The sequence below is a fragment of the Lissotriton helveticus genome, chromosome 12 (assembly GCF_964261635.1).
Source record: "Lissotriton helveticus chromosome 12, aLisHel1.1, whole genome shotgun sequence".
Taxonomy (NCBI): Eukaryota; Metazoa; Chordata; class Amphibia; order Caudata; family Salamandridae; genus Lissotriton; species Lissotriton helveticus.
Genome location: NC_136073.1, coordinates 36,088,692 through 36,115,926, shown reverse-complemented (window position 1 = coordinate 36,115,926; position 27,235 = coordinate 36,088,692). Strand labels below are relative to the sequence as shown.

Below are 27,235 nucleotides of genomic sequence, written 5' to 3'. Positions count from 1 at the left end.
ATTTATAATGGCAATAGCTTAAACTTTTGTAAATACCTTTTGTGAAGATTATGTTCAGTGTATTTTATTAAGACGAAAATCCAAGAACAGAAGTGAAATATTAACATCTTTTTGAGAGAACATATTTGAACCAGTTGTTGTTGAATTGTTGCACAGATTGATGCTGTGGTGGCGATGAGTGATGTTTTGATGGCAAACGAGTGATGCTGTGGTGTTCAGTGATACTGTGGTTGCTCATAGTGACGTTGTGGTGCCCCTGAGTGATGCTGTGGTGGTGCTGAGTGATGCTGTATGCTATATATTTTGTTGCTGTCCTATTTTTTGTTTTGTTATGCTATGCTATGCTGTGTTTTGTTAGGCTATGCTATGTTTTGTTATGATATGCTGTGTTTTGTTGTGTTTTATTATGCTATGCTTTGTTTTGCTATGCTATGTTTTGGTATGCTATGCTATGCTATGTTTTGTTGTGTTTGGTATGCTATGCTATGTTTTGCTGATGTGGAGTTGAGCAGTGATGTGGAGTTGAGCGGTGATGTGGAGTTGAGCAGTGATGCGGAGTTGAGCGGTGATGGGTATTTGAGCGGTGATGTGGAGTTGAGCGGTGATGTGGAGTTGAGCAGTGATGTGGAGTTGAGCGGTGATGTGGAGTTGAGCGGTGATGTGGAGTTGAGCGGTGATGTGGAGTTGAGCGGTGATGTGGAGTTGAGCGGTGATGTGGAGTTGAGCGGTGATGGGTATTTGAGCGGTGATGGGGAGTTGAGCGGTGATGAGTTGAGCGGTGATGTGGAGTTGAGCGGCGATCTGGAGTTGAGCGGTGATGTGGAGTTGAACAGTATCAAATACCAAGCTGCTGGGAGAGGGAATGGGAATGGGAAGAGGACGGCCAGGAAGGACGCAACAGGGAGTCTGTCTGAAAGCTGCAGGCAGAGAGTTCTGTGACTGCACCGCGCTTTTCACAAAACTAGTGGCCACGTTCAGAAAACATATAGAAACAAAGCCCTCCAATGTGCATAAGCTTCACAAAAACCGAGGCAAGCTTCCCAAAATGTATTAAAACAAAGCCGTACAAAACATCGTGCACAAGGGTCACGAATCACAAACAAGCTCTTGGCATTGCTGTGGGGAGGGGGGGGGGAAGAGAAATGCACGGCCTGGCGGCCGTGAAAGTGAAGTGAAGAATTAGGGGAGGAGAGCGCACCCTGGGGGAAGCTTCAGATGCCAGTGGGAGGGAGGCTGGGAGGGAGGCTGATTGCTTTGATGTGGACGCACAGATTGTGCCTATGGGGGAAAAGCACGTGCTTGTTCTCTACACTGCAGTCACTGGTTCACAGCACAGGGGTCTGATGTAGACTAAGCGGTGTCTACAGTTTGTGAAACATTCGTCAATTGTGATTAAAGCAGCATCAGTTTGCAACACTTTTTTAATAGCATTTGAAGTCATCACTTTATTCAGTTCGAAAACGAGTAATCGGGGGACCAGATGAAAGTCATGTATGTGTATGTGGAGTTGAGTGGTGATGTGGAGTTGAGCGGTGATGTGGAGTTGAGCGGTGATGGGTATTTGAGCGGTGATGTGGAGTTGAGCGGTGATGTGGAGTTGAGCGGTGATGTGGAGTTGAGCGGTGATGTGGAGTTGAGCGGTGATGTGGAATTGAGGGGTGATGTGGAGTTGAGCGGTGATGTGGAGTTGAGCGGTTATTTGGAGTTGAGCGGTGATGTGGAGTTGAGCAGTGATGTGGAGTTGAGCGGGATGTGGAGTTGAGCGGTGATGTGGAGTTTAGCGGTGATGTGGAGTTGAGCGGTGATGTGGAGTTGAGCGGTGATGTGGAGTGGAGAGATGTGGAGTTGAGCGGTTATGTGGAGTTGAGCGGTGATGTGGAGTTGAGCGGTGATGTGGAGTTGAGCAGTGATATGGAGTTGAGCGGTGATGTGGAGTTGAACGGTAATGTGGAGTTGAGTGGTGATGTGGAGTTGAGCGGTGATGTGCAGTTGAGCGGTGATGGGTATTTGAGCGGTGATGTGGAGTTTGAGCAGTGATGTGGAGTTGAGCAGTGATGTGGAGTTGAGCGGTGATGTGGAGTTGAGCGGGACGTGGAGTTGAGCGGTGATGTGGAGTTGAGCGGGGATGTGGAGTTGAGCGGTGATGTGGAGTTGAGCAGTGATGGGTATTTGAGCGGTGATGGGGAGTTGAGCGGTGATGTGGAATTGAGCGGTGATGTGGAGTTGAGCGATGATGTGGAGTTGAGCGGGGATGTGGAGTTGAGCGGTGATGTGGAGTTGAGCGGTGATGTGGAGTTGAGCGGTGATGTGGAGTTGAGCGGTGATGGGTATTTGAGCAGTGATGTGGAGTTGAGCGGTGATGTGGAGTTGAGCAGGGATGTGGAGTTGAGCGGTGATGTGGAGTTGAGCAGTGATGTGGAGTTGAGCGGTGATGTTGAGTTGAGCGGTGATGTGGAGTTGAGCGGTGATGTGGAGTTGAGCGGTGATGTGGAGTTGAGCGGTGATGTGGAGTTGAGCAGTGATATGGAGTTGAGCGGTGATGTGGAGTTGAACGGTAATGTGGAGTTGAGTGGTGATGTGGAGTTGAGCGGTGATGTGGAGTTGAGCGATGATGGGTATTTGAGCGGTGATGTGGAGTTTGAGCGGTGATGTGGAGTTGAGCAGTGATGTGGAGTTGAGCGGTGATGTGGAGTTGAGCGGGACGTGGAGTCGAGCGGTGATGTGGAGTTGAGCGGGGATGTGGAGTTGAGCGGTGATGTGGAGTTGAGCAGTGATGGGTATTTGAGCGGTGATGGGGAGTTGAGCGGTGATGTGGAATTGAGCGGTGATGTGGAGTTGAGCGATGATGTGGAGTTGAGCGGGGATGTGGAGTTGAGCGGTGATGTGGAGTTGAGCGGTGATGTGGAGTTGAGCGGTGATGGGTATTTGAGCAGTGATGTGGAGTTGAGCGGTGATGTGGAGTTGAGCAGTGATGTGGAGTTGAGCAGTGATGTGGAGTTGAGCAGTGATGTGGAGTTGAGCGGTGATGTTGAGTTGAGCGGTGATGTGGAGTTGAGCGGTGATGTGGAGTTGAGCGGTGATGTGGAGTTGAGCGGTGATGTGGAGTTGAACGGTGATGTGGAGTTGAGCGGTGATGTGGAGTTGAACGGTGATGTGAAGTTGAGCGGTGATGTGGAGTTGAGCGGTGATGTGGAGTTGAGCGGTGATGGGTATTTGAGCAGTGATGTGGAATTGAGGGGTGATGTGGAGTTGAGCGGTGATGTGGAGTTGAGCGGTTATGTGGAGTTGAGCGGTGATGTGGAGTTGAGCAGTGATGTGGAGTTGAGCGGGATGTGGAGTTGAGCGGTGATGTGGAGTTGAGCGGTGATGTGGAGTTGAGCGGTGATGTGGAGTTGAGCGGTGATGTGGAGTTGAGCGGTGATGTGGAGTTGAGCGGTGATGTGGAGTTGAGCGGTGATGGGTATTTGAGCGGTGATGGGGAGTTGAGCAGTGATGTGGAGTTGAGCGGTGATGTGGAGTTGAGAGATGAAGTGGAGTTGAGCGGTGATGTGGAGTTGAGCGGTGATGTGGAGTTGAGCGGTGATGTGGAGTTGAGCGGTGATGTGGAGTTGAGCGGTTATGTGGAGTTGAGCGGTGATGTGGAGTTGAGCAGTGATGTGGAGTTGAGCGGGATGTGGAGTTGAGCGGTGATGTGGAGTTGAGCGGTGATGTGGAGTTGAGCGGTGATGTGGAGTTGAGCGGTGATGTGGAGTTGAGCGGTGATGTGGAGTTGAGCAGTGATGGGTATTTGAGCGGTGATGGGGAGTTGAGCGGTGATGTGGAATTGAGCGGTGATGTGGAGTTGAGCGATGATGTGGAGTTGAGCGGTGATGTGGAGTTGAGCGGTGATGTGGAGTTGAGCGGTGATGTGGAGTTGAGCGGTGATGTGGAGTTGAGCGGAGATGTGGAGTTGAGCGGTGATGTGGAGTTGAACAGGATGTAATACCAAGCTGCTGGGAGAGGGAATGGGAATGGGAGGAGGACAGCCAGGAAGGACGCAACAGGCAGTCTGTCTGAAAGCTGCAGGCAGAGAGATCTGTGACTGCAACGAGCTCTTCACAAAAGTTGAGCGGTGATGTGGAGTTGAGCGGTGATGTGGAGTTGAGCGGTGATGTGGAGTTGAGCGGTGATGGGTATTTGAGCGGTGATGGGTATTTGACCGGTGATGTGGAGTTGAGCGGTGATGGGTATTTGAGCGGTGATGTGGAGTTGAGCGGTGATGAGGAGTTGAGCGGAGATGTGGAGTTGAGCGGTGATATGGAGTTGAGCGGTGGTGTGGAGTTGAGCGGTGATGTGGAGTTGAGCGGTGATGTGGAGTTGAGCGGTTATGTGGAGTTGAGCGGTGATGTGGAGTTGAGCGGTGGTGTGGAGTTGAGGGGTGATGTGGAGTTGAGCGATGATGTGGAGTTGAGCGGTGGTGTGGAGTTGAGCGGTGATGTGGAGTTGAACGGTAATGTGGAGTTGAGTGGTGATGTGGAGTTGAGCGGTGATGTGGAGTTGAGCGGTGATGTGGAGTTGAGCGATGTGGAGTTGAGCGGTTATGTGGAGTTGAGCGGTGATGTGGAGTCGAGCGGTGATGTGGAGTTGAGCGGTGATGTGGAGTTGAGCAGTGATATGGAGTTGAGCGCTGATGTGGAGTTGAACGGTAATGTGGAGTTGAGTGGTGATGTGGAGTTGAGCGGTGATGTGGAGTTGAGCGGTGATGTGGAGTTCAGCGGTGATGTGGAGTTGAGCGGTGATGTGGAGTTGAGGGGTGATGTGAAGTTGAGCGGTGATGTGGAGTTGAGCGGTGATGTGGAGTTGATCGGTGATGGGTATTTGAGCGGTGATGGGTATTTGAGTGGTCATGTGGAGTTGAGTGGTGATGTGGAGTTGAGCGGTGATGTGGAGTTGAGCGGTGATGTGGAGTTGAGCAGTGATGTGGAGTTGAGCGGTGAAAGGGTATTTGAGCGGTGATGTGGAGTTGAGCGGTGATGTGGAGTTGAGCGGTGATGTGGAGTTGAGCGGTGATGTGTATTTGAGCGGTGATGGGGAGTTTGGCGGTGATGTGGAGTTGAGCGGTGATGTGGAGTTGAGCGGTGATGTGGAGTTGAGTGGTGATGTGGAGTTGAGCGTGATGTGGAGTTAAGCGGTGATGTGGAGTTGAGCGGTGATGTGGAGTTGAGCGGTGATGTGGAGTTGAACAGGATCAAATACCAAGCTGCTGGGAGAGGGAATGGGAATGGGAGGAGGACGGCCAGGAAGGACGCAACAGGCAGTCTGTCTGAAAGCTGCAGGCAGAGAGCTCTGTGACTGCACCGAGCTCTTCACAAAAGTTGAGTGGTGATGTGGAGTTGAGCGGTGATGTGGAGTTGAGCGGTGATGTGGAGTTGAGCGGTGATGGGTATTTGAGCGGTGATGGGTATTTGAGCGGTGATGTGTATTTGAGCGGTGATGTGGAGTTGAACGGTGATGGGTATTTGTGCGGTGATGTGGAGTTGAGCGGTGATGTGAAGTTGAGCAGTGATGTGGAGTTGAGCGGTGATGTGGAGTTGAGCGGTGATGTGGAGTTGAGCGGTGGTGTGGAGTTGAGCTGTGGTGTGGAGTTGAGCGGTGGTGTGGAGTTGAGCGGTGATGTGGAGTTGAGCGGTTATGTGGAGTTGAGCGGTGATGTGGAGCTGAGCGGTGGTGTGGAGCTGAGCGGTGGTGTGGAGTTGAGCGGTGATGTGGAGTTGAGCGGTGATGTGGAGTTGAGCGGTGATGTGGAGCTGAGCGGTGATGTGGAGTTGAGCGGTGATGTGGAGTTGAGCAGTGATGTGGAGTTGAGCGATGTGGAGTTGAGCGGTGATGTGGAGTTGAGCGGTGATGTGGAGTTGAGCGGTGATGTGGAGTTGAGCGGTGATGGGTATTTGAGCGGTAATGGGTATTTGAGCGGTGATGTGGAGTTGAGTGGTGATGTGGAGTTGAGCGGTTATATGGAGTTGAGCGGTGGTGTGGAGTTGAGCGGTAATGTGGAGTTGAGCGGTGATGTGGAGTTGAGCAGTTATGTGGAGTTGAGCGCTGATGTGGAGTTGAGCGGTGGTGTGGAGTTGAGCGGTGATGTGGAGTTGAGCGATGATGTGGAGTTGAGCGGTGGTGTGGAGTTGAGCGGTGATGTGGAGTTGAACGGTAATGTGGAGTTGAGCGGTGATGTGGAGTTGAGCGGTGATGTGGAGTTGAGCGGTGATGTGGAGTTGAGCGGTGATGTGGAGTTGAGCGATGTGGAGTTGAGCGGTTATGTGGAGTTGAGCGGTGATGTGGAGTTGAGCGGTGATGTGGAGTTGAGCAGTGATATGGAGTTGAGCGGTAATGTGGAGTTGAACGGTAATGTGGAGTTGAGTGGTGATGTGGAGTTGAGCGGTGATGTGGAGTTGACCGGTGATGTGGAGTGGAGCGGTGATGTGGAGTTGAGCGGTGATGTGGAGTTGAGCGATGTGGAGTTGAGCGGTTATGTGGAGTTGAGCGGTGATGTGGAGTTGAGCGGAGATGTGGAGTTGAGGGGTGATGTGAAGTTGAGCGGTGATGTGGAGTTGAGCGGTGATGTGGAGTTGAGCGGTGATGGGTATTTGAGCACTGATGGGCATTTGAGTGGTGATGTGGAGTTGAGTGGTGATGTGGAGTTGAGCGGTGATGTGGAGTTGAGCGGTGATGTGGAGTTGAGCGGTGATGTGGAGTTGAGCAGTGATGGGTATTTGAGCGGTGATGTGGAGTTGAGCGGTGATGTGGAGTTGAGCGGTGATGTGGAGTTGAGCGGTGATGTGGAGTTGAGCGGTGATGGGTATTTGAGCGGCGATGTGGAGTTGAGTGGTGATGTGGAGTTGAGCGTGATGTGGAGTTAAGCGGTGATGTGGAGTTGAGCGGTGATGTGGAGTTGAGCGGTGATGTGGAGTTGAACAGGATCAAATACCAAGCTGCTGGGATAGAGAATGGGAATGGTAGGAGGACGGCCAGGAAGGACGCAACAGGCAGTCTGTCTGAAAGCTGCAGGCAGAGAGCTCTGTGACTGCACCGAGCTCTTCACAAAAGTTGAGCGGTGATGTGGAGTTGAGCGGTGATGTGGAGTTGAGCCGTGATGTGGAGTTGAGCGGTGATGGGTATTTGAGTGGTGATGTGGAGTTGAGCGGTGATGTGGAGTTGAGCAGTGATGTGGTGGAGTTGAGCGGTGATGTGGAGTTGAGCGGTGATGTGGAGTTGAGCGGTGGTGTGGAGTTGAGCTGTGGTGTGGAGTTGAGCGGTGGTGTGGAGTTGAGCGGTGATGTAGAGTTGAGCGGTGATGTGGACTTGAGCGGTGATGTGGAGTTGAGCGGTGATGTGGAGTTGAGCGGTGATGTGGAGCTGAGCGGTGGTGTGGAGTTGAGCGGTGATGTGGAGTTGAGCGGTGATGTGGAGTTGAGCGGTGATGTGGACTTGAGCGGTGATGTGGAGTTGAGCGGTGATGTGGAGTTGAGCGGTGATGTGGAGCTGAGCGGTGGTGTGGAGTTGAGCGGTGATGTGGAGTTGAGCGGTGATGTGGAGTTGAGCGGTGATGTGGAGTTGAGCGGTGATGTGGAGCTGACCGGTGATGTGGAGTTGAGCGATGTGGAGTTGAGCGGTGATGTGGAGTTGAGCGGTGATGTGGAGTTGAGCGGTGATGTGGAGTTGAGCGGTGATGGGTATTTGAGCGGTGATGTGGAGTTGAGTGGTGATGTGGAGTTGAGCGGTGATGTGGAGTTGAGCGGTGATGTGGAGTTGAGCGGTGATGCGGAGTTGAGCAGTGATGGGGAGTTGAGCGGTGATGGGGAGTTGAGCGGTGATGTGGAGTTGAGCGGTGATGTGGAGTTGAGCGATGATGTGGAGTTGAGCGGTGATGTGGAGTTGAGCGGTGATGTGGAGTTAAACAGGATCAAATACCAAGCTGCTGGGAGAGGGAATGGGAATGGGAGGAGTACGGCCAGGAAGGACGCAACAGGCAGTCTGCCTGAAAGCTGCAGGCAGAGAGCTCTGTCACTGCACCGAGCTCTTCACAAAACTAGTGGCCACCTTCAGAAAACATATAGAACCAAAGCCCTCTAATGTGCGTAAGCTTCACAAAAACAGAGGCAAGCTTCCCAAAATGTATTAAAACAAAGCCGTACAAAACAGCATTGCTGTGGGGAGATGGGGGGGAAGAGAAATGCACGGCCTGATGTGATGTGGACGCACAGATGGTGCCTGTGGGGGAAAAGCGCGTGCTTGTTCTCTACACTGCAGTCACTGGTTCACAGCACAGGGGTCTGATGTAGACTAAGCGGTGTCTACAGTTTGTGAAACATTCGTCAATTGTGATTAAAGCAGCATCAGTTTGCAACACTTTTTTAAAAGCATTTGAAGTCATCACTTAATGCGAGTCACGGCCTGTCAGCCGTGAATGTGAAGCAGTGGGCAGTGAAGGGGGGGCTGGCCAAGAAGAAAGGCACAAATGCGAGTCACGACCGCAGTGGGCGGGGAAGCCCAGGAGCAAATGGGTCTGATGCAATTAAGCACTCTGGGGAAGCCTGTAGGGGAAATGCGCGTGCTTGTGTGGTCACGTGATTCGCGTGAACTGTTGAAAATCCGCTTGAGAGTCTTTTGAGAGCCTTGGAAGAGCCTTTGGTGAGCCTTTGGTTTAAGTAGTGGTTTAGCTGCATTAGACTCGCATATTCATTCCTTGCAGAATGGAATAGGCGAGACCTAAAAAATATTATCAAGGCACCGTGTTTAATAGACACTGGCGTTCCGTAATTTGAAGCACTGTTAGCCATGGCCACTGGGTGTTGCATGTCCTGCAATGATAGAGAAGTGCATGAAAGTGACAGAAACTCACCTATTATCCACGCTACAAACCCGCTGATAAAATTGCTACAAAAACGTTTTGTCCAATAGGCCTTTATTTATGAGTTGCTTTTATGCTGAGCTATGTTTGTTTGAGTTGGAAATGACGCTATTCTAAAGTTACTTCCTAGCAAAAAAAACTCAAGCGGGGAAAGAAATAAAAGACGACACTTGCAGCCAAACTCACTGATGCCTATTCACAACAGGTGAGAGGCTGTGGCATAACCTCCAGAGCTGCTGACTATGGGACTGAGGAACCGGACTCAAGTCTCCGTGTCGGTTAAATGTGCCTTAAAAAAAACATGAAACGCAGACGGGCACGTGGAGGGACCATAAAAGAAGGAAGAGACGATGGAGCATTGGTTGAATGTGGGTTAAGGGCCATTGAGGCTGACCTTGAAGCTGGGCAACCAGGTTTCAGTCTCCCATCTGTAATGCAACTGGTGGTAATGTTCAGCGCCCTGATACCTTCAGGGTTGAGTTCACGCTATATAATACTGCCAAAAAATAAAAAAAACTGTTGTGAGGTGGGAGTGGCTGGGGGATTAAGTAGCAGCAAAAGTGAAACACACATCATGGCACTGAAGGGCAAACCCCCTTGCAGGAAGTAAACAGAACACTTAAGAGCAGAGGCAGGCCAACAAAAAAACGAGCATTTGCAGTGCAATAGGTCTAGCATTACTGAAAGTTTGAGCTATTAGCTTTGTGTTATTATTTGCAACGCCAATAGCTCAAACTTTTAGAAATTCGAGACCCATTGCATTGTGCAGTATTTTTTTTTTGTTGCAGTGGTGTGATAACATAAGACAATCGGAAGAGCATATATGGGTGACTTACCTGAATATTGTATGCATGTAGAAATTTAAAGCAATATGTGTAAAAAAAAAAGAAGGAGTAGGATTCACCCCCAGAGTATGGACCCATGCTCGGGACACACAATTACACGTTATGTAGGGAACGCGTGTAAACCACCCAGGATCGGGTGAACAAACGTGGGGCATTAAAAATACAAATGCAGCTTAAAGCCGAAGCGGGAGAGGGAAATGCACTGAACAGATGCCCTTGTACCGCTTTGATGAAAGTAAACAAACAAATGCTGGTGGAAAGCCATAGCGGAAGGGGGAATTGCACGGAAGATGCAAGGCCATTATTGCTAATAAAAATTATGCAATGGAGGGTGAGGCGCGTATTTTGTAAATAAAGGCAAGCGTTATTCACAGAGCTTATAAATGCATAGCGTGAAAAAAAAGAAATATTAATCATTCCCGGAGTACGGATCCATTATCGTGATACACAATTACGCACGATGTAGGGAATGCCTGTAAACCATCCAGGATCGGGTGATCACGTTGTGGAGCATTAAAAACAAAGAAGTGCAAATGTCGCTCAAATGGGAGGGGAAAGAGCACGGAACAGGCACCCTTATACCGCTCTGATGAAAGTAAGCAAAGACATGTGTGGTGTCCTGGTGTGGGCCCTTGCAAGGAGACACAGGACACGTGGAGTAACAGTAGTGGCAGTGCGTAACCTAACCACGCCCAGCTCCCCTGGGCCTTTTATTGGCAGCCTTGCGTGTCCACGCTGACGTTTGGACCAAACCAGGTCCGTCTACGCTATAGGGGTTTTTGCCAGCACAACAGTGGGGAGGGGGCGTGTGCTGCAGTGGTACACCCCACTGGCAGCAACACTACATTCCTCCTTTACCTAAGGGTAGGACAAAAGAGAAACACAGTGGGATACAAACAGAATCTGGTGGACAGCGGAGGTGCTGGGACAGTCTGGATCGGCAAGAGTTAATAAAGTCCAACTGGAATAGTCTCTGAGGCAGTCTCTGAGTTATTCTAACAAACGTGACAAACTGGATATAACATGGAACATTCTTACTTGTATTCTCGGCGGGGTCAGCCATCAGGAGATTCTCATCGCCAGCACTGGGCCACAAAGTCTCGGTATCTTTGGGAAGGCTTGGGGCATGGGCGTAGGCTGTATCTTGCTTGGCTGCGATCTCCTCCCGTCGCTGTGGGGGTCTCTCCGGCTTCCTCGGACTCTGTGGCCCTGGGCCCATCAGTGGATCTCTCTGGGCTGACGTCTCTGTCGTTCTGTTCTGGGTTTTCTCTTCTTTCTGGCACTTGTTTAAAGAATGACACGTTCCTTGTGACCACTTCTCCATTCCTGATTGCAGTGACCATGGTTCCATTCACCTCGGTTACTTTCCATGGATCTAGTTCAAACGGCAAACAGAACTTTCCGCCGGGATGGCGGTCTCTCACAAGAACTGCGTCTCCGATTTGAATGGGGCTGTCTGCAGCCCTCCGTCTTCGGGACGCTTCCTGGTTGTTTTTCGTGCGGTGTTCCATGGATCGGTTACTGGGATTTGGGGCTAACTCCCACGTGGGGTGGTGTGGAATGGTGTCAGCAACAGCTCGGTTGAAAGAGAGTCTGTTCGGGTCAACGCCAGTGGTGCAGTGTGGAGTCTGGCGATATTCGCGGAGGAACCGGTAGATAGCCATCTCCAGACAGTGACCGTCAGCAACTGCAATCTGGATTGTTTTATTCAGAGTTCTCATCAGCCGTTCGACTTCCCCATTGGCTTATGGCCATCTTGGTGTTATTCGTTTGTGTTTGACGCCATGGCTCTGCAGGTAGTCCGTGAATTCACTGCCGTTGAATGGGGGTCCATTGTCTGTGCGGACTTCCTTCATAATCCCGTGGGTGGCGATGATTTTTTCTAATTTTGGTATTACTTCTAGTGCAAACGTAGAAGTTACAATTTCTACCTCAGGGTAGCGGGAGTAGTCGTCCACAACGACTAGCATGTACCTGCCTCCCGGGAGGCTGCCAAAGTCCGCGCTCACTTGAGTCCACGGGGACGTCGGTCCTTCTTCAGTGATGATCGGTGCTGGAGGGTTTGGCAAACTCGTTGCCAGGCACACTGGGCAGCTATGAACTATGTCTTCAACGGCTTTGTCGAGTCCAGGGAACCATAATTTACTTCGGAGCCTGTTTTTGGATTTGACGATTCCTTGGTGTGACCCGTGGGCTAACAAAGCCGCTTGCTGGGCGAGGCTGCTGGGCAGCACCAGGCGCGGGCCTCTCAGTAGACATCCTTCGCCTGAGAGTTCATGTTTGACCTGATGCAGGGCCTTTAGGACCGCTTGGGCGTCCGGAGTGCGAAACGATGCCGGGCTTTGTAGCGCTTTCCAGTCACCGGATTGTATGGCTTGGATGGAGGTAGACGTGGAAATGGCGGCACCCCCATAGTATGGCAATCGCTTCCCGTTCGATTTGCGAATACCGTTGTTCGGTCAGGGTCAGCGTGCGGCTGGCGTATGCTACAGGTGCCCACTCTCCGCATGCTTGACGTTGCGATAGTATGGCTCCCGGTGGGACTGGCATCCACAAGCAGTTGCGATTCGTATTGCGGGTCGAAGTATGCTAGCGTCGTGTCAGCCGACAGGGCCGCTTTGGTTTTCACGAACGACTCTTGCTGGTCTGGACCCCACTTCCACGTGGCAGTCGACTTTGTCAGATCTCGGAGTGGACCTGTTAGGTCTGACAGATCCTTGATGAAACGTCCGCAGTACGTCACCATGCCTAGGAAACTGCGGACGGCTGTTACGGAAGTGGGGGCTGGTGCGTCGTGAATATCCGTGACTTTGTCTGGATCGGGGCAAACTCCTTGGTCGGAGAACTTGTAACCGAAAAAGCTGATGTCCTTGCGTAGGAACTCGCATTTGTCTTTGTGGAGGGTCAGTCCTTTCTCTTTAAGCCGATCAAACACTGCTTGGAGGCGTGTAACGTGTTCATCCAGCGTCGGGGCATGCACAAGGATGTCGTCGCTCACATTGAGCACACCGTCCAGGCCGTGGAGAACGTTGTGAATTATGTTCTGAAACACCTCTGCGGCGCTTGAGATCCCGAAGTTCAACCTCTTATATCTCCACAGGCCAGCGTGGGTGGAGAAAGTCGTTATCGGGCGTGAGTCCGGGTGGAGAGGGATCTGATGGTACCCCGACCGCAGGTCCATCTTGGAGAACCATTTTGATCCTGCTAGCTCCCCGATGATGTCGTCGATGGTCGGTGTCAGGTGACGCTCCCTCTTGATCGCTAGGTTGGGGATGCGCATATCCACGCATATCCTCACGGCCTCAGGTTGCTTCGGCTTCTTGGCTACGACGATAGGGGATACCCACGGCGTGGGTCCAGTTACTCGTTCGATGATGCCGGCCTGTTCAAGCATTCTCAGCTCGGCTTCGACCTTTGGCCGGAGGTGAAAAGCGATCCGTCTGTGGCGGAGGGCTACTGGGGTAACCGACTGATCAATGTGAAGTCTCACGGGGGGGCCCCGTAGGCATCCGATGCCCTCAAACAGTGAAGAGTGTTCGGTAACCAGCTGGTCTACGCCTTGGGCTTGTACTGTTAAGGCGAAGTGTATGAGGCCGAGCTCTCGTGCTGTCTTGCAGCCAAGAAGGAAACCTGACCCTTCCTGGGAGACGTAGATTTTTGTCTGTAGCTGGATCGAGTCATGGGCCACCGTGGTTTGGAATACTCCGCACAGGCGCAACGGGCGCCGAGTCCCGTAGGCAAATACTTGCACCCCGGTGGGGTGAAGCATGGGGGCGTTTTCGAGGCCTTGGTACACGCTGGCAGCCATGAGGTTTATTGTGGCGCCGGTGTCGATGACGGCCCTGACAGACTGGTCATGTGCTTGGACAGTGCACATTGGTTCGGTGGACGATGCGGCAGCTAAGGCGTTGAGCATGCGCACCACGTGGACTGTCTTGGCGTCTTCCTCGTCGTCTTCCATGTCACTGCTGTTTGACGTGTTCGGCTGTGGCGCCACTTGTCGCACTCTTCTGGGTGGGGCACTTGGCTTCTTCCGTTGGGATGACAAACATACACTTGCAAAGTGATTAGCTTTTCCGCATGCGCTGCATATTTTCCCATGGGCCGGGCAGGTGCCGTTGTGGGGGGTCACACCTCCGCACCACATGCAACCTTGGTCGTGGTTGGATTTGCTCGGTTTCGGTCGCTCTCTCCTGGGGGTTTTCACCCTGCCGTCTGCAGGACGTGACCTGATGGCACACACGGGCTCCGCCTTGATCGTCACTGAGGGGGAAGGTTCCATGTGCGCGGCACGTGCTTTGGAGAGTTCTTTGGATCGTCCCATAGCAAGGATGTCGCGCATGGGCATTGCGTCCGTTTCCAGTATCCTCTCTCGCAGCTTCAGGGAGGAGCACCCTTGAATAAATTGCGCGCGAATTTCATCCGCGGCATCCGGGAGGGTGCACGTGCTCGCTAATTTCTTGAGCCGAGCATAGAAAACGTCGACGCACTCATCCGAGAGTTGGCGCGCTTGGCGTAGCAGGAACGGTTCGTAGTCCGCACTAGTAAATGGCTCAAAGTATCTCGTAATGGCGTCACGCATGGTTGCGTATGTGTGTGGTGGGGCACCTTCATTAATGTCCTTTGATATGTCGTGGATAGCCTCACCCCCTAGGTGGAGCAGCATGGCCCGTTGACGTCCCACAGCGATGTTCGCCGCGACGAAATAGTTCTCGAGCCGCTCAACCCATGATTTCCAGCGGGCAGCCTGAGAGGGGGGGCTCCCTGTGACAGCGAAAGGCTCCAGATGTGGTACGGTGGCCATGACGCCTGAGATACTGGTGGATGTCGTGCAGGCTGGTTGTAGGAGGCACCAGGTAGACTTTTGGGCGCCCAAAACCGGATTCCGCTGAACAGAAGGATCTGGGAAGCCCGTTCCGCGAGATGCGTGAGGAACGGCAAGTCCGTGTTCACGCGGGATGCGTGAGGAAAGGTAGGGCCGCCGCGCCGGGCAGCAGGAGCGCGGTGCGAGAACACACCGCGCATGCGCGGGAAATGTCCAGAGCCGGCAAGCGCCAGCGGGCCGTGCAACACGGTGCAGAGAGGGGCTGAGGGCAGCGAGAAGCAGCGGGGTACCTGGCTGGTGGTGGCCCCGTCAGCAGAGCAGCAGCAGAGCGGGCAGCACGCGGAGCGGCTCCACGGCGTCGGCAGGCCGCCGTAAGTAGATCGCTGGTTGACGGGCGGGGCGCTCGGTGCAGGCCTGCACAATGCTCCGCGGCGGGGCACGCCGGGGGCTCGTGGGTGAAGTGGCGTGTGCCACTGGGTGGATTGCTGACCACCTCGTCGCCAGTGTGGTGTCCTGGTGTGGGCCCTTGCAAGGAGACACAGGACACGTGGAGTAACAGTAGTGGCAGTGCGTAACCTAACCACGCCCAGCTCCCCTGGGCCTTTTATTGGCAGCCTTGCGTGTCCACACTGACGTTTGGACCAAACCAGGTCCGTCTACGCTATAGGGGTTTTTGCCAGCACAACAGTGGGGAGGGGGCGTGTGCTGCAGTGGTACACCCCACTGGCAGCAACACTACATTATGCAAATGCTGGTTGAAAGCCAAAGCGGGAGGGAGAAGTTCATGGAAGACGCAAGGCCACCATTGCTAATAAAAAGAAAATGAAGCGCTGGAGTGGGGGGAGGAGCGCATTTGTAAATAAAGGTGAACGGCCACCAGTGGCTGCTACTCTGACAAAAAAAAGCACGCGGCTGCTATTGTTCACATGTGCCGCCCCCAAAAAATGCTATATCGATGAAAAGGTGCAAGTAGGGCGAGCTGTGCATTTTGTAAATATCACATGCGGCCACCATTGCTATTAACAAGCTGCAACAATGAGCCCGGTCAAGTAGACGGGGATTCCCCCTGTTCGGACTGGTGGAAGGCTAACCTTGATTCCCCTCCCTCTTTGCATCATTACCAGAGCGAGTGGAACCGCGAAGAAATCAGCCCATGGCCGGACACGAACGTGGAACAGGAGGACTGCACCTTTAATTGGAGATTCACGGAGGACGACGCCCCGCCCTCGATGACGTCATAAGCCCAGGATTGGGTAAAAGTCAGGAAATCCCGTGTTTGGCGGGTGACGACACCACGGTGGAGGAAGAAGACGGTGTGTGGAGAACCGAAGGAGCGGACGGAGATTCACCAGTGGAGGTGAGACGAGAGGATGAGGAAAGAAAGCCAGGAGGCCAACGTTTCCGCGCAGCGCCGTGCCACACTCCCGAGGGAGGAGAGTGGCTGCAGCAGGTACGGCAGCGGTTTGCGGGGTGGGTCGGGAGACGGGGATCCTCGGCTCAGTAATACTGCATTATTTTGCCGACCGTCACCGAGATATTTATGCTTACAATCCCTTCCTCCTCCTTAGTGTAAATAACCCTTCATGTACTCCTCCACTTTCTAGCATTACACTGTGACCTGCTTTGTGAAGCACAGTTTCACTGGTGTCCCCCTCACTACCCCGGTTCCCTTTGGGATAGCAGACATTGAACCAAGTCCCTGACAGGCTGTCTCTTTCTCTTTGCTTACAGTGAACCACCCGAGGGAGAACCCTGACGATCATCCAGAGCCTGAGCTCCTCGACAGGGAGAAGATTGCTTCACCAAGTACCCGAAGAACCCGAGTGGACCTTAAATTCAACACGAATCCCTCCGGATACCCGAGGGACAGACTTACCAGCCGTTACAAAAAGACGCTAACTAAAATAAAATCCTATCTTCCCAGAACTGGTCTCAAGCCCCTTATTGGTACCACGCCACACAAGCTCTCAGCATTGCTGTGGCGGGGGGGGGGAACAGCAGCCTTTGAAGTCTGATGCCGAGGCACAGAAAAATGGTGGTACGCAATGTGCACGCGGGGGGCGGGGGAGCGGCAGCCTTTGCAGTCTGATGCCGAGGCACAGACAAATGGTGGTGTGTTATGTGGCTGGCGATGGCGTGCACGCACATAGATCAAGGGTGGGAGGGAACGAGCATATGGGGTGTGAGCGATAATGCAAGTAAGAGGGGGAGCAGGAAGTGAGGCCGAGCGCGCGCTGGCGAAAGCAGTCTGCTGCTTTCAAGTCGATGCCAGATGCCCGCTTCGTGCTTGAATGCCTCACATGAACTGGCCATAAACCGCATTCCAATAGTCTTTGGTAGACTTTTCTTTTCCCCTTACTATAATCTTGTCAGCAATGCGCAAGCGCATTGGCTCAGCGAGACCTAAAAACTGCCGGTGCTCAGCACCGATCAGACCCGGCCCACTTAATGCCCTGGCCACAGCTTGTTTTGTATTTGCAGGGCGCTATGCGCGCTTTCACTTTTAGATGCCATCTTGTTTTTGGCAGGCACGGGTAGACTCAATGATTTAACCAGAATCACGGGATGCCGCCGCCGAGGCTCAAACCCAGTTCCCCAGCTCCAACGTCGGCAGCTTTAGCCATAAGGCTATATCCTCTCCTTATTGCATTTTCAATGCTTGTTTTATCATGGCAACAGCAGTCCCTTTCCGATTGCTACTGGCTTATGGTATAGAGTCGTAACAGTAACACCCCCGCCCAGCAGCAGCATTTTGGATGCCTTTCATCGGAAACATCTCCTTAAAAAGAAAGCAGGGGTCGCTGTTCATAGCCACTCGATCGATCACCCAGATCAGCCTCTTCAGGACTGACGTCACGGCATCAGTAGCGTGTTATACCAGATCCATGTTACAACCAATGAAAAGCAAGAAGCGCCCTCTGCAGGAGGTTTGGGTTGTGGAGTGAGAACCTTTTTCTAAACAAGTTTGGAGGGAATACGTCCTAAGGCAGCCTTGGGGTTTCCCACTGTACCCCAGAGAGGAAGTGTCACTTCTCTGCAGGTGTAAACCGCCCCACACTGCAGTAGCCACGGGGAAGTCCCACTCACCACTGTGGCCAGGGCACCCCGTGGCTCTATTCTGTTTTCTGGAGGGACCCCTCCCCTGTTCATAGCAGGCAGAGTTGGCTAATTGTTTCACTCTTGCGATCACAATGGACATTAATTTATTTATTTATTTGTGCGTTTTTATATAGCGCAGACTTTACCCGAAGGTGTCAGAGCGCTTCACAATAGGAACAGAACTGATACACGAACACATTACAAGTGAACAAAAAACAAAAGCAAACGTTACATTGAATGAAGCAAAAATGACAATCGTGGGCCAACAAAATACAAGAGGTAGCAAACGGTGCATTACAAAAGTGACAATCGTGAACCAACAAAATACAAGAGGTAGCAAACGGTGCATTACAAAAGTGACAATCGTGAGCCAACAAAATACAAGAGATAGCAAACGGTGCATTACAGGAGGAAAAAGTGACGTGTGCAGGTTACAAAAGCGTACAAAGTAAACAGAGGTATAATACTGCAATATATGGAGGGCCCTCAAGCACAAGAACAAACGTTACGTAGGCCATGGTGGCACTTGTGCAGGTATCGAAAATAAACAAATGTAAGAGGTAGAAAACAGTGTGTTACAAGAGAAAGTGACAGGTGCATGTTACACACGAGTACCAAACACAGGTAGAAAGATAATACCGCAATAAATGGCAGACACTCAAACCACAAGAACACACTGGGAAGACACTTCCATAGTCATGTACAGTAGATTTTTCTATAATGGAAGGGCTTCCTTCAGATAATAGAGAGGGCATGGATTACATTTGGAAGTGTCTTTGAAGGAGGAGAACTTTGAGGTTAGTTTTGAAGGCCTGGCAGGAGGTGGTGGTCCGAAGCTGCGGCGGAAGAGAGTTCCAGATTCTCACCGCGTTGCCTGAAAAGGATTGTGCCATCGTTCTTTCCTTCTTGAAAGTGGGAGGTTCAAGCAGAAGATTTTCCGCATTACCTGATGGTCTAGAGCCTCCAGAGAGTTTCAGTTTATTCGCCAGGTAGCGAGGAGAGGAGGAGTGCAAGGCTTTGTGGGTGATACAAGCAGTCTTGTAGATAGCTCTAGCCTCGATTGGAAGCCAGCGGAGGGTGGATAACATCGATGTGATGTGGTCGCTTCTTTTGGCCCCATAAATGAAACGAGCTGCTGAATGGAGAACAGATTTAAGGGGGGACAGGTGGGATTTGGGGAGGCCAGTAAGAAGAGAATTGCAGTAGTCAAGTCTGGAGAGGACCAGCGATTGCACCAGGGTTATAAGGTCCTGCTCCGGGAAGAAGCGACGGATCCCCCAAAGAAGGCGCAGATGGTATCGAGCAGACTTTGCAATGGAATTGATGTGGGGGGTTAGATTGATTTTTTTGTCGAGAATGACACCCAGGGATTTTGCACTGTCGGCAATGATGGGTTTAGTGTTCAGTAGATTCAACTGATCAATCCATTATTGCACCAGGGGAGGAGAGATTGAAGAAGAGAAGAGGAGGAACTCGGTTTTGGAGGGATTCAGAATGAGTTGATGAGTAAACATCCAGTTATGAATGGAGTCGAGAGTAGAGCTTAGGATAGAGAGATCGTGAGTGGAGGCAACCTTGAGGTAGATTTGAGTGTCGTCAGCATAGAGATGATAGTGGATCCCGGATTTACTTAGGAGATTTCCTAGTGGTTCTAAATAGAGGTTGAACAATGTGGGTGCAAGTATAGAGCCCTTAGGAACACCTTGACCTACCGCCACAGGAGATGAAAGGCTGTTCGCTATTTTAATCATTTGTGATCTATCAGAGAGGAAGGAGGCAAACCATTTAAGCACAGTGCCCTCCATGCCCATTCTCTGTTTGAGAATGTTGAGAAAGGTGTTGTGATTGACAGTGTCAAAGGTTGCAGAAAGGTCAAGGAGAATTAGAAGACAAGACCCCCCGAGTCGAGGATCCTCAGCGCGTCATCAACCACTTGCAGTAGGGCTGTTTCAGTGCTGCAGTTTTGAATGAAGCCAGACTGGAAATTGTCAAGAAGATCATTGTCCTTGATATGACAAGAGAGTTGTTTTGCTACACATCTTTCTGTAATTTTCGCAAGAAAGGGTAGGTTAGTGATGGGGCGGACGTTGTTGAGGTCAGACGCATCAGCAGTTGGTTTTTTAAGAAGCGGGGTGACCTGCCCAGTTTTGAAGGAGACGGGAAGGGAACCTTGATAGAGGGAGAGGTTGACCAGAGTGGTCCAGTAGGAGAGGGAAAGGGTATAAAAGTCAATGGCAATGGCACTGGGGTCCAGATGATGATTGGGGGGCTTTGTTTCGCGGATGCACTTGAGAAGGGCATCTTCAGATATGGGATCAAAGTTTTGCCAAATGGCTAAGGATTTGCACTCCTCTGGAGAGGTAGGATGAGCGACCTGATCCACCAGTGATTTCACTTTTTCGTCGAAGAATATAGCGAAATCCGCTGCTCTCTTTGCAGAATCCTCCAGCTTGGAGGAAGGGGGAGAGCAGTCAGGACTCTTGATGAGATCAAATAGTTTTTGGGTCTATTTTTGGCTGAGTCAAGGAGGGTTTTGAAATTTGCCGCTTTCTCAAGGAAGATGTGCTTGTGGTACTTGGATCTTGCGGAGCGAAGCGTGGACAAGTTATCAGTGGAGGGCACTTGCCTCCATTGTTTCTCCAGGAATCTTAGCTGCTTCCTTTCTTCATAGAGGAATTTGTTGAACCAAGGTGCTGAGGGGGTGGGCCTTAACCTTTTGCTTTTGCGTGGAGCGACGTTGTTAATTTCATCTGCAAGAACTGTGAGGCATTGGGAGGTGAGATCGTCAACATCTAGGTTCGGGTCTAGCTTTGGAAGTGATAACAAAGCTGATTCACAGAGGGGACCGACATCAATATTTTTAACATCACGGAACCAGGAGATAGCCCTCTTGGGTTGGCCAAGTGTTATAGCGTGTGAAAGTTGAAAAGAGAATGGGATGAGGAGGTGGTCAGACCAGTCTACATAAATAGGGGTAGTGATGGAAAGCATGCCTGCTTTAGAAATAACAAGGTCCAGGATTGAGCCCTTAGAGTGTGTTGATTCTGTGCAGTGTTGGATGAGATTGTTAACAGAGAGGAAGGTGGCCAGGGAGTTTGCGGAGGAGTCTTGCGGTGAGCCCCAGTGGAGATTGAAGTCACCCACGAAGGTCTGATTGTCACTTTGCGAGTATTGGTCACTGATGAAGTCAGTGAGTTCCTCCAAAAACGAAGGGCCACTACGAGGCGGGCGGTAAATGACATGGAATCTAAGGGGTGAATGGTGGTGTACTTGTAGCTCAAAAGAAAGGCATTCAAAGGTATGGAAGGAGCTGATAGGAGAGGCCTTGAGTTGAAGGGAGTTTCTAAAGATGACTGCAACACCTCCGCCCGTGTTGACAGTTCTGTCATTCCTAAGTACAGAATAGCCTGTAGGTAATAGGAGATCAAACGTAGAATGCGAGGTATCTTTGAACCAGGCCTCAGTGAGGAAGAGCATGTCAATATTGTGGTAGGTGATGGTATCTGAGATTTCAAGTTTGTGTTTTACTGCAGATCTGCAGTTGTGGAGCAGACAGCGCAACTCTGTCAGGACTGTTTTGGTTGCAGGGGCACTTAGGCTCTGAAGGGTGATCGGGATGTTGTGCTTATGTGGGGGTGCTCGGGAGGTTTTAGGTGGACGCTTGATTCTGACAGAGGAGATGGTTGGAATAGTGTAGATAGTAGGGTTGCTAGGGTATGCAGGTTGAGGAAGGGCGGCGTTTAAAGGCTTGTGCGAGTTAACAAAGTTTGCAGACGACTGATTGAGCTTTGCTAAATTGAGGTGAGGGGGGCGAGGTGCATCTCGTGGGAAGTTGGGAGGGAGCGGGGGTGCACGGAAAGGTGGAAATCTTAGAGCTTAGAAGTGAAATTGCAGCTGTAAGCTGGGAGATGGAGGTGATAAGGGAACCTAGCATATTTTCCAGCGAGAGTAATGCAGAGCACGGAAGGTTGGGTGGATCGATGGAAACAGGTGGGGGTGGAATTGGTGGTGGAAGGCAGGGAGAGGTGGGGGATAGGAGGTGAGTTGGGGTGTAAGGTTCAAAAGTGGGGAAAGGTGGAGGTTGAGAGCGGAAGTTAATGAAACGGAGGTTAAGGGAGAGTTGCCTTTGTTGGTGTTGCAAGAAGGAGAGGAATTAGGGATAACTTTAGGGGGAGAAGGGTGCGGAACACAGCCGTAGGGAAGAAGGAGAGGGGAGGACTGTGTGGAGTCATGGGAATGAAGGACGTTTGGGAGGAGAAGAGGTGAGGTGGTTGTGGAGGGCATGTCAGGTAGGAGAGGAGGCTGAGAGGGAACGGGCATCTGGCAGAGTGGGGGGGTTTGAGGGAAAGGGAAGTTGGGGAAAGGAAGTGGTACTGTTAACAGCAGGAAACAACACCCAGCCTTGAACCCGGACAGTGGCGAGTGCCCCGAGGCGGTTCACAGCACATCTGTCTGGAGCAATGAATGCCTCGACTCTGCCCTCCCCTGGGCCTTACTGGCACTGGGGTCAAGTTTACAGCCCCCACTGGCTGGGGGAGATGCGTATCTCGTGTTCCTCCATCGGTTGAAGGGTTACTTGATGGAAGCTGTGTTCCTGTTCTTGGAATGTTTGTGTACTTATGACAAGCATGAGGCGTAACGGCCAGAGTTGCCGACTACGGAGCTGGGGAACCAGGCTCGAGTCTCGGCGTTGGCTCGGCATCCTGTGATTCTGGGCCAATCACTGAACCTCACTGTGCCTACCAAAAATGAAAGCGTCCTCCAGTAAGGTATCTGGTGCCCATGGAAAAGGCCCCAATATCTTGGGTTGAGTGAATGAGGCAGAGGAAGGCCTGTAATCTGGAACATAGAGTTTGTTTTCTGTTTTTCTTTCTAATTAAGTGGTTACCCCCATATTAAAAAAAGCAAATTCTGACCCCCGACTGCCAGAAAATTACCGACCTATCTCCCTGTTGCCGTGGATTGCCAAGGTAACAGAAGCGCATGTCAACTCGGTTCTGTCCGAGCATCTGGCTTGCAACCAGATCTTGGACCCCAGCCAGAATGGATTTCGGTCAGGACACAGTACCGAGACGGCACTACTTTACATCTTGGAACATCTTCGCCAGGTACTTGACTTAGGTCATACTGCAGCGCTTATATTATTAGATTTAAGCGCTGCTTTCGACACTGTGTCCCACCAAATACTTATCCAGCGCTTACAGGAGGCGGGAATGACGGATGTCGCTCTCCAATGGTTTCGGTCCTTTCTGGCTGATCGTACTTTTAAAGTGGCTATACCACCTGGCCAATCCACCACTTACCCCCTGAAGACGGGGGTTCCACAGGGATCTTCATTGAGCCCGACTATATTCAACCTCTATGTGAAACCGTTGGCTGGTGTCGTCAAACAGTGGGGTCTTACGATGGCCTCATATGCGGACGACACACAGCTAGCGGTGACACTTAGCGGAGACCCCGAGGTAGCAGCTCCGAGATTCCGTGCGGGTCTCTTGGCAGTAGCCAGCTGGCTTCGCACCAACTGCCTCCAGTTGAATGCCACCAAAACGGAGGTATTGGTTCTTGGGAAGCACGCTGAGCTATGGGGTAATCAGTGGTGGCCGTCAGAGCTTGGTGTCACACCTATTCCAGTGGCTGGAGTGAGAAATCTAGGAGTCTGGGTGGACTCTGCGCTCTCCTTCAAGGACCACACCATGAAGGTGGCTGCCACATGTTACGGAATACTGCGTGGTATTAGGCCAGTCTTGAAGTACTTTGATCCCCCTACCAGACAGCTTGTAGTTCAGGCCTCAATACTATCTAGGCTGGACTACGGTAGCTCACTGTTGTTAGGGGTGAATCAAGCGGAGGCCTCTAGGCTCCAAAGAGTACAAAACGCCGCGGCACGAGCCATTGTGGGCCTTCCCAGACACTGTTCAGTGTCGGGTACCATCACGGCCTTGCATTGGCTCCCGGTCAGACAGCGAATCATGTTCAAGGCGCTGTGTCTGGCCTTCAAAATTTTGAAAACTTCTTCGCCACCGGCACTTGTTACTCTACTTACGCCCTATGTGCCGTCGAGATCTTTAAGATCGGAGGGTCTTCATCTGGCTGTCTGTCCACGCTTCAGGTTGAGCAGGATGGGTGGCCGTTCTTTTAGGGTTCTAGCGGCTGGCCTATGGAACTCGCTACCAGTTCACATTCGAGCTCTTGAGGATATGTTCGCCTTCAGGCAGGCCATTAAAACTTTCCTCTTTCCAGTTTCTGGCTAATCTTTTTAGTGTGTTATGTTATAGCATCTGTCAAAGCGCCAGGACGCCCCTTTGCTGGGGCAGCTGTGCGCTCTAGAAATTTTAATAACATAACATAACATAACATAACATTAAAGGGTTTAAGCTGCATCTGTTCTTCAGAGGACGCGCAGATCTTAGGAGAGTTTGAACAGATGAAGGTGGCACATCTGGCCTGCTCCTGACACATGTGTTCTGTGCCTTTGGATTTAGCCGCCGCCAGAAGCAAACCCGCAGCAGCCTCACCATTTCATGACAACGGGTTTCTGGCACCTCTCTTTGACGGGAGGGCTGGGGCGGGGAGAGTAACAAGAGCGCGCCAATGAAAGTGGCACGCACCAGGGGCGCCAGTGCCCACGCCAGCCCGGACGCACCAGCAGGAAGCGGTGGAAGGAAAATGCATCGATAAACAGTCGTCTCAGGCACCAGCAGCTTCTACCTGTCAGTAAAAGTGATAAATCATGTACACATTGAAGCTGAAGTCATGACGTCATACTCAGAGCAGACTAAGTAGAAAAGAATCAGAGGGGTGACTCTAAACATGGGCACCCGGTGGCACACAGACCGGAGGCCACCCGTGTGAGCCACACACTCACACAACCAATCAGAAGCTAGACAGCAGGACAGTCACACCTGCAGACAGACGTGAAAGGAACAGAGTACACACATCTATAGAGAGGCATGCAGCCAAGGATTCGAGCACACTGGCAAAGAAGAAAGCACACACGAAAACACAGATAAGATAAAAACTGGGGCAGCCAAACAATGCACACAATTAAGCATAAATTAATTATGGCATCGATCACCCGATGTAACTAGGTATCCATTGTTATTACTTAAGGTGTTTCAAGGTTAACTATTCGCTATCCTGTCCCTTCCATATTTCTTGGTCTCCTTTTCGTAAAGAGGCTAGACATGAAGGGGCAGATGTACAAGCCCCGTACGCCACATTTGCGCCGCCGTTGCTTCACTTTTGTGACACAGCGGCGGCGCAAAGCCAGCGCCATGCTGCGGGGTATTTACAAAGTGACGCATCTAGGGAGATGCGTCACGTTGTAAAGCCCTGAGCACATGTGGGCGTTCCGGCACAAGGGGCGGCGTTCCGGCGCTGGAACGCCTCCTAAAAGTGGCTGAGTGAAATCTAAAGGATTTCACTCAGTCACTTTTACGGCCATGCTGCGTCAAAACCCTGCGCCTGCTTAAAGCAGGCGTAAGAGTCGAAGCAGCATGTTAGGCATAGGGGAACCCCGAGCCTTGGAATGATGCCCACTGAGTAATGCCATGTGTAGAGTTACGCCTACTGAGAAATGCCTTGTATGGATTGATGCCCACTGAGTAAAGCCATGTGTAGAATGACGCCTACTGAGTAATGCATTTCAGTTACTGAAAAGGAACTTTTTTCTTTTCACTCAAATGACATCGGTAAGTCCAGATATGGATCCGTTTCCCCAATAAACACAGTCCTCTTTTTATTTGAATTTGGTTTATTTCGGAAACAAACTCAGCCACCAGAAAGAATTCAGCCAACACGTGTTTCGTCGATCTTGACTTTTTCAAGGCAGGTAAGTAGAAAACAAGGTAGGTATTTCCAATGCTTCGTCACACTGGAATCGTCCGTAAGGTTCTCAGAGTATCAAGTGTTTATCAACTGTTATATAGTGAAATATGAAAGTAACTTGAGTGGTGGATATTAGTCAGTTATTTGGATTGAGAAGGGTAGCGGAGGGATAGAAGAGGGAAAAAGGTTTGCATTAATATTAATATTGCACTTGTGGGACACCCCCGCGCCGCACGGCCACCAGCTGCTGCGTGTGCCCCATTGCCTTGCCACTGCCTCGCTGCCTGCCTCGCTTCCGCTGACCACGCCCCCCTCCTCCGAGCGGCGTGGTCCGTGCTCGCCTGCCTTAACTGTTGTTATTTTTGTTTTGTTTTTCTCTCCATTTGTGCCTGTTTTCCTGTAATTTTGTGCCCGTGTTAGCGTTTTCCTTCCTGTGTGCCCGCCTACCTCGCCGCCCTCCGCTCTCCCTCCCCGCTTCCCGCCACCGCCGATTACCCCGCCCCTTTTTCTCTTCTGTACCCTCCCCGCTCCCGCCTCCCAGCTGCTCCGCCCACCCGCGCACTTGGCCTTATATGGCGACCGTGCGACGCAGGTGAGTGTGACCCACTTGTGGGACACCCCCGCGCCGCACGGCCACCAGCTGCTGCGTGTGCCCCATTGCCTTGCCACTGCCTCGCTGCCTGCCTCGCTTCCGCTGACCACGCCCCCCTCCTCCGAGCGGCGTGGTCCGTGCTCGCCTGCCTTAACTGTTGTTATTTTTGTTTTGTTTTTCTCTCCATTTGTGCCTGTTTTCCTGTAATTTTGTGCCCGTGTTAGCGTTTTCCTTCCTGTGTGCCCGCCTACCTCGCCGCCCTCCGCTCTCCCTCCCCGCTTCCCGCCACCGCCGATTACCCCGCCCCTTTTTCTCTTCTGTACCCTCCCCGCTCCCGCCTCCCAGCTGCTCCACCCACCCGCGCACTTGGCCTTATATGGTGACCGTGTGAACGCGCAGCGTTGACGCGCAGCGGGCGCGCCGATTGTGCGCCGAAAGGCGCGCCAAAGGTAAGCCCGTCCGCGCCTGGACCGCGCCCAGTGCCAGGACCCCTGGCCCCCACCGACGGAAGCCTCCCCGACGAACCTACAACGCCGCAGCTCTCTTGGCACTCAACACCGGCCGCACCCCAGGATGCCACCGAGCCGCCCCGAAGCACACCCACGGACCCTTCAGCTGCCACGCCTGCAAGTTCACCTGCATCCGGAGCGACCCTGCACCAGCACCCGCCAAGCCGAACACCAGCAACAACCACCTCAAGTGCATCCTGCTCAACACCCGCTCCATCCACAGACACGCCATCGAACTCTGGAACCTCCTCGACACCACAGCCCCTGACGTCGCCTTCCTCACAGAGACCTGGATGAACGCCTCCTCAGCGCCCGACATCGCCATCGCCATCCCAGAAGGCTACAAGATCACACGGAGGGACCGCACCGCCAACCAGACGGGAGGAGGCATCGCCATCATCCACAGAAACACCATCCGCATCACGACCAACACCGACGACACCCTAACCACCGCCGAACACCTGCACTTCCAGATCCACACCGACCCGAGGACCACCCTCAGAGGCACCCTGATCTACCGACCCCCGGGACCACGCACACGATTCAGCGAGGACATCGCCGACTTCATCAGCCCGCATGCCCTCCCCTCCGCCGACTACATCCTCCTGGGGGACCTCAACTTCCACCTGGAGAACAACAGCGACCGCAACA

The 27,235-nt window shown here is 52.1% G+C and overlaps 1 protein-coding gene across 1 annotated transcript in view; it reads right to left on the bottom strand.

The window, feature by feature from the left end:
* Positions 1-24,343: 24,343 nt before the first annotated feature.
* Positions 24,344-27,235, bottom strand: part of LOC144799333 (phytanoyl-CoA dioxygenase domain-containing protein 1-like) — a 32,101-nt gene continuing 29,209 nt past the window's right edge. Inside the window, exon 5 of the mRNA XM_078670581.1 lies at positions 24,344-24,364. Coding sequence (XP_078526707.1) covers positions 24,344-24,364 — 21 coding nt within the window. The remainder of the gene's footprint in view (positions 24,365-27,235) is intronic.